Source organism: Triticum dicoccoides, chromosome 2A (assembly GCF_002162155.2).
Source record: "Triticum dicoccoides isolate Atlit2015 ecotype Zavitan chromosome 2A, WEW_v2.0, whole genome shotgun sequence".
NCBI lineage: Eukaryota > Viridiplantae > Streptophyta > Magnoliopsida > Poales > Poaceae > Triticum > Triticum dicoccoides.
This window is the reverse complement of record NC_041382.1, coordinates 477,256,626-477,263,542: the sequence shown is the minus strand read 5'-3', so window position 1 is coordinate 477,263,542 and position 6,917 is coordinate 477,256,626. Positions and strand designations below refer to the sequence as shown.

The window sequence follows — 6,917 nt, the reverse complement described above, 5'->3', positions numbered from 1 at the left end:
GTGCCTTGGTCCCGGCAAGGAGGCGAATCATTGTTTCGCCGGTTGGATGCTCCAGTGCGGCAACCGGCCTCTTGCTGCTCAGCAACCGCGGCGTAGAGGGGACGATCTGTCCCAAACATGCTGGTGATGGTCGCGCCATGCAGCCGATCGGGCCAATGTGGCTAGGCCCACCAGGAGCCGTCGTGCCGCCGACATCACGGTCCATCTCACGCTGGTTGGCCTCCGAAAGGCGTCTCATGCTGGCTAGCAGGTTGGCGCTTTCGACGAGCTGGACACGACGTGCCTCCAGCATCTCCGTGTCAGCGTCTTCCGGGATGGGCGCGGTTAGGTCTTGCATTGCCGTCTACAACGGATCCTGGCCACCTCCGCCAGAGCACTCTTCGTGGATAATGACGAGTACCTCTATGATGGTACTTCCGTCGCTGTTCGCGCGAGGAGGCGGTTTGTCGTAGACCACCACGTTGGTGCGGAACGCGTCAAGCGACACCGTGTCGGAGTCGACAAGTATCGGGTCGGTGGAGCCAACCGACTCCAAGTCCGCAGCAGGCTCACTAGCGACATGGAGCTAATCGAGGAGGCTGACAAGGCGGCTCTCAGGGCCTTCTGTGCCCGCATCAGATGAGGGCTCATCGGAGAGGCGGATCTTGCTGACAAGATCGGCGAGGCAGCTCGCCGCACAGGCGACCAATGCGCCGTGCATGCGTCGGTGCAGACGCCGTCTGGCGTGCCGGGCTGGCTGCGCTCGCCAGGAAGGAACAAGGTTCCCGTCTAGAACAGCTCTCGGGGAGACGGTGCACCTCGCCCCATGGTGGGCGCCAAATGTCGGGGATTGGGTGCGACATATGCCAATGGATGGCTTATCATGGTGGGAGCGAGTAGAACGTCGCCGGTGCCTGGAAGTGGGATGAGGCGTAGACATGAACACCGGCGTACTTTACCCAGGTTCGGGGCTCTCCTAGGAGAAAACACCCCTAGTCCTGCTCTGCGGGGTCTCCGTATGATCACTAAGGCACTAGTGGGGACAATGGTGCTCCTCGAGCTGTATGCTAGAGGTAGAAGAAGGCAGGAACGCTCTCTCCTTCCTCTAGGTATGAGTCTAGTTCTAACAGGTTGGGAACACTTTGCATGGGTGCCCTGGGGGGTTTATATAGTCCTACCCCTAGGGGTACAATGGTAATATGGCCAGGTGTAGGACCCGGCTGTCAGCATCTCTGGTCGCCGGCTTCTCCGCCGGCTGCCGGGGCCCGCCGCCTGGTGGGCCCCGCCGGCTGGTCTGGTACGGAGCCGACAGGCCGCTCCCGCCGCTCGCGGGTCTTGCCGGCCGCTGGTTACTATAGCCGTGGTGCTAATGACGCATGCTTGGTCAGGGGAGCATGGCTACAGTCCCGCCTCCTGGTGGGAGATCACTGTTGCCACTCCGGGTCTCATCTGGTTAATGGTGCGCGGACCTCGAGGGAGGAACGGGCCGCCTGCCGAGAGCCGGCCTCCCTCAGGCCCGACTGGTCCGGCCTCCGCCGACTCCCGGGCTCTCGCTGCCCAGTAGGGCCCGCCGCTTGCAGGCCATACCGACAGGTCATAGTGGGAACAGGGCCTCACCTGCAGCAGGGACGTCAGGGATGGAGTGGCAACAGTGCCACGTACAGGTAGAGATCTCCGTCTGTACGGAGCACTATGGCCACGTCCAGCCCTGGACATGGGGGGGATGGGCTACACTATAGCCTCACCCCGTCTCATCTTCTTAAATGGGAGCACAGACTCCGAGGGTGCGGTGGGCCGCCTGCAAGGAGTCGGCCTCTCTGGAGGCTGCCCGTGGGAAGTCGGCCGGTCTTGGAGCCGCCTTCTTGAACTCGGCCGCCTTTCGGCAGCCGGCCGCTTGGGACAGCCGGCCACCAGAAGGCGGCACTTCTTCCTGGTGCCTTTGAGGTGCGCAGCCAGCCCCGATGTCTTGAAAGGCTCAAGGACTCGGGTTAGGCTACCCGTGGCCCATTACTCCGACATAAGTGTTCATATTTCTACTCCTACTAGCAAGATGCCCGTGCATTGCACGTAACATCAAGATGCATTTGTATGACTAGTTTATCTTGTGAGAGAAAAGAATGAATGAGGGAAGGCCTTATTTGCAATTGTGGAGAGGTGTGTGGGTACCTTTTTGCAAAATTGCCATAATTTCCTTCCTATCTGTCAGATATAAATTGGACGGCCTATATTGCAGGATAGCAGGCACACCATCATCACCAAATCTATTTTTTTATAAGAGGTCGTCCGATTTATATCTGACAGATATGAAGGAAACTATGGAAATTTTGCAAAAAGATACCCACACTCCTCTCCACATTTGCAAATAACGCCTTCCCTCATTCATCCTTTTCTCCCACAAAATAAACTACTCATAAAAATGCATCTTGATGTTTCCTGCAATGCACGGGAATCTTGCTAGTGTACATAAAAAGCAGAGTTGGTGATGATGGTGTGCCTGCCATCCTGCAATATATGTTGTCCGATCTATATCTGACGGATAGGAAGGATACTATGACAATTTACCCGCACTCCTCTCCACATTTGCAGATAAGGCCTTCCCTCATTCATCCTTTTCTCCCACAAGATCTTGATGTCCCGTGCAAGGCACAGGAATCTTGCTAGTTTTCTATAAAATTGGTCAAATTTTATGAAGTTTGACTTTAGTCAAACCTAATATGCAGAGTAAATAAAAAAAGAGGGAGTATCTTACTCCGTGACCAAGACGGAAGGGAAGATGGGACAACTTATAAGTCTACAAAAACTGGCATTAACGACGATGTCCCAAAAACCCTTGGTCGTTAAACAACAAAGCGAAGTCCCCACACATGGAAATAGAGCCTACGTAATAGCTTCAACAACCACCGGTCTGCCCATCGCTAATTGAGCGGTCGATAATGCTGTTATATGGGTTTTGCACGTAACAGCGGACCTCTATTTTTTTACACAACAAATATCTATTTTAATCTGTGAGGATCCTATCTCCCTGCGCCTCTTTCTCCTCTCATCCCGCGAGACCTTCATGGTCCATAAACCGCATCTACCTTCTGCTCTACGCCTATCCGCATTGCATCCCTCACCTCGCCAGTCTCCTAGACCATGGCTTGTCCGCGATGCTGCCTGCATGTCGTCGATAACCTCGACCCCGGTGCGGCCGCACTGCCGCCTGCACGTTCCCGGTCGCCTCGACCCCAGCGCGGCTGCGCTGCCGCCTGCACGTCGCTGGTAGCCCCGCCCCCGGTGCACGCGTGCTGTCGCCTGCACTTCGTCGATTGCCTCGACCACGGTGCGGCCGCGCTGCCGCCTGCACGTCGCCCGTAGCTTCGACCCTGATGCGCCCACGCTACCGCTTGCTCATCTCCATCCACTACAGTGCTGCAGGTTCATTGGTGTTCCTCCTTCCTCTGCTTTTTTTCCTGTTGCAGGACCTTCATGCAATGTTGCTGATTCTAATTACTAAATATGTAGGTAGAATTTGGTACTTATGTTTTCAGAAATTTTGATGAAGTTCAACCATATATTAGGTATTGATTGGCCGATTAACTTATTAGTTACATAGTCAACTAATTTTTGCGTGCCCATATCAATTAAGCTTTGTATTACTGTAGTGAGTACTCCAGTGGTCAAGATGGATGTTCACCACAACCATTTACCACCATGTGGAACCAGAAGTTCAGTCAGTGGTTCAAAAGAGAAGGTAAGACAAAGGATTCCAGAATAAAGTGTGTATGTAGATGCATATGCAGTACATATCAGTATCTCTGTGTGAAGATGTTAAACATAGCTATTTATGTATCTCTGTGTGAAGATGTTAACATAGCTACATAGTCAAATATTTTTTGCTTTCATGAACATGATATGAGTGAGCTCAACACAGGCTTTTTGGCACTATCACATGGTCCAGTAGAAAATGTAACATGTTTTACTGGCTATGACAGGAGTAGATTCAGATGTCGTGTTCAAATTCGAGATAGACTCCTCTGCACACAGACCAATGGGGTGGCTGTCCTTTCAGAAGAAGGGGATAATAATTGGTAATACAATAGAATATTATGCCATATTGACAGAGATAGTCGAGCTGCAATATTTAGATGGAAGGCGTGTGACATTATTCCGTTGCAACTAGATTGACGTATTTAACAAAGAGCATGGAATGAAGTAAGACAACAAGAATGGAATCGTTAGGCTTAACCTGCAGTGTTTGCTTTAGACAGATGAGCCTTTCATTCTGGATAGCAAAGTTTAAAAAAAAATTATTAAGGACAAACTTATAAAAGGATGGCACACAATTGTGAAAAAAATCCATCACGTCATGCTTATAATGTATCACATGGACAGTCCGATGATATACCCTCTGAACCTGAACCTGACAATAGCGACGAAGATGACTTCTTTCAAAAATTAACAACAACGTCATGTAGAAAGAGAACAACATGAGGCCACTAGTTTATTCAAGTCTTAATCTGTAGTATTTGATTTGCTTCTTATATTAGCTTTTACCTTATTAATAAACAGTGACACAAGTAGTTCTGTACTTACTTTATTTGATTTAGCATTCACTCATTTAACTTAAATTGTACTTTGTATAGCCTTTGCGCACACTTCAACCAAACGCTATATATATAGACACACACACACACATGTTATCACAGTGAGTCATCATAGGTATGGAAACTTGACAACATTAGCTTGGGAAAGATGCTTTCACAGATGAATAAGTCTGGACTGGTACACAAAGGCATTGCTAGGCGGACCTTCATGGAGAAATCAAGTCAATTAGCAGATTTCAGCAGAAAAGGGTTACCCACAGGCTCAAATGCAAGATGCGGAACTGTGAAAAAATACAAGTTACCTACAAAAGGTACTATGTAAACATAAAAATATTATTCAGCTATCTTATAATCAATGATATAATGTGGTTAATTGTTTTCATAGATGGAAACGATGCGCTAACAAATACACCAATCATGTTTAGTACAAATTGGGATGCAGGTGATTCCAAAAGTGAGTTTGTAAGTATCACGTACTGAACCAAGAATTGTTTCTATGCTTTATTGTCTTCAAGTAAATCATAATATATTGCAGCTATGAATGATCAAGTTGATGCCAGCAATGAAAGTGACATGGGAAATTCAATGGATGAATTTTATGGTATGTAAAATGTATTTATTTCATCTTTAATTCATGTACTGTGCTGGCTGATTGGTTGTATATTTTCAAACACTGCAAATGGTGTAGATGAATTAATAGGTAATAAAAATCTAGAAAGTGAAGAACTGTGGGGCAACCATGGCCTTGCAAGGAGTTTTTGGTCAGTTCTCATGTTGCCTCTTTATTTGATCTAGTAGTAAACCTTCTAGATAGATAATTTGGGAATTGGTACACAATTTAACTTCTGCTGTTTTTATTCCAATAATATAAGATCAGTATGGATAGTCTATTTTCTAAGACACACAAGAAGGGTACAATCTTTGTTGATTGTACAACCTCCGCCAAACACGTAAGACTTAATTTAACTGTAATAACTTCAATAATGAACAACAAGTGTATAATTCCTACTTAGAGATAGAAGTAACTTACTGTTGGTGCTCCAACAACAAGTGTACAATTCCTACTTAGAGATAGAAGTAACTTATTGTTGGTGCTCCAGACACAAACTAAGACCATAGTTTAACTCGAAGAAAAGTTCAATGGCATGGTGTAAGAAGTTTCTGAAATTAAGTGACTTGTGTCTGGTAGTTCTCTAAGTGATAGTTCTCATGAAAGCCAACATGATCAAGTAAGTTGTTATTATACATTGATTTTATATGTTATTACACTTTGTGCCAATTTATTCACAACGGCTGACTTCCATAAACTACTCAACATTTTGTAGGATTGATGGTCCATCGTGATATATAGAAGTATCAAGTATCAGGAGGCAGTGTAAGAGCTGATGAAGAATGGTATCCATTCAAACAATGATGGTGTCCCTCGATTGAAGATAAATAAATATTATGTTTTCTAGTTGTCTCGTTTTCCAAATAGATATGATCAAGTCCATTGGTCATATAAGGATTGCTTTTGACTCAAATTTCTGAAATGATATTTTTTCATAATTGTATGTCGGAATATTGGTATTTCTATCTATTAATGAAAGAGGCTATGACCCTTACAATTCAGATTCTTTTGTGTCTATATTAATGTGGATCTTAATATTGAAATGTTGGGAGATGTATAAAGTGATCGCTGAACAAAAAGTTATACTAAATATAAATGATTCCGAAGGGAATAGAGTGGTCGGTAATCATACTTTGGTCAACATGATAACATTATTAGCGACGACAAAGGTGGTCGTTAATACTACAATCATGGTCGTTATTTCCTTGGGATTGACGACGACACATCATCCCATCGTTACAAGAATAACGACCACAAAAGATATGTGGTCATTATACTTTTAACGATGGAGCCTACTACGACCAGCAGATTGTGGTCGTTAATGACCTTTAACGACCACAATACGACCTTTAACGATCACATATACCATCGTTAGAAACCGTTTTCCTAGTAGTTATTGTTTATTTGAGCCGTTCAAGTATAATCATGCGGCGTTGCTTATTTCTCATTCCTCTCCAACCCTCTTCTCCATCGATCATGCTGCCCTCCGGTCGAGTCCATCCCCCCGCATGCATCGTTTGAACATTACACCGAGTATCATTCGCATGTGGGCCTAGACCATGCTTGTATTTCCAATGTTGTAATTTGTCCGTCATGCATACAAACAAATAGTTCGTTTAAAGTTTCACTTTGCCTCCACTACGTGCCGCTTCCCGTCTTAGTTTTGACATCCCATTTGGTTCATGCCCCGACACATCTTGACGAGATTGATTGATGTTGAGAGATCAATTGCGTGTTGTGCA

General features: G+C 46.0%; 1 protein-coding gene across 9 annotated transcripts; it reads left to right on the top strand.

The window, feature by feature from the left end:
- Window positions 1-3,015: 3,015 nt before the first annotated feature.
- On the top strand, window positions 3,016-6,160 carry LOC119354957. 9 transcript variants are annotated; one of them, XM_037621724.1, is made up of 7 exons: window positions 3,016-3,396; window positions 3,484-3,539; window positions 3,624-3,712; window positions 4,726-4,876; window positions 4,951-5,019; window positions 5,101-5,166; window positions 5,891-6,160. In XM_037621724.1, exons 2-7 carry the CDS (start codon window positions 3,500-3,502, stop codon window positions 5,914-5,916), a joined length of 441 nt encoding a protein of 146 aa, XP_037477621.1. In that variant the 5' UTR covers window positions 3,016-3,396; window positions 3,484-3,499; the 3' UTR covers window positions 5,917-6,160. The 9 variants fall into 9 exon arrangements, 4 of the variants coding, with proteins under 4 accessions (XP_037477621.1, XP_037477620.1, XP_037477622.1 ...); XR_005171359.1 differs by lacking the exon at window positions 3,484-3,539 and having other exon boundaries at window positions 4,951-5,027; XR_005171360.1 differs by lacking the exon at window positions 3,484-3,539 and having other exon boundaries at window positions 4,951-5,027; window positions 5,666-6,160.
- Window positions 6,161-6,917: the final 757 nt, after the last annotated feature.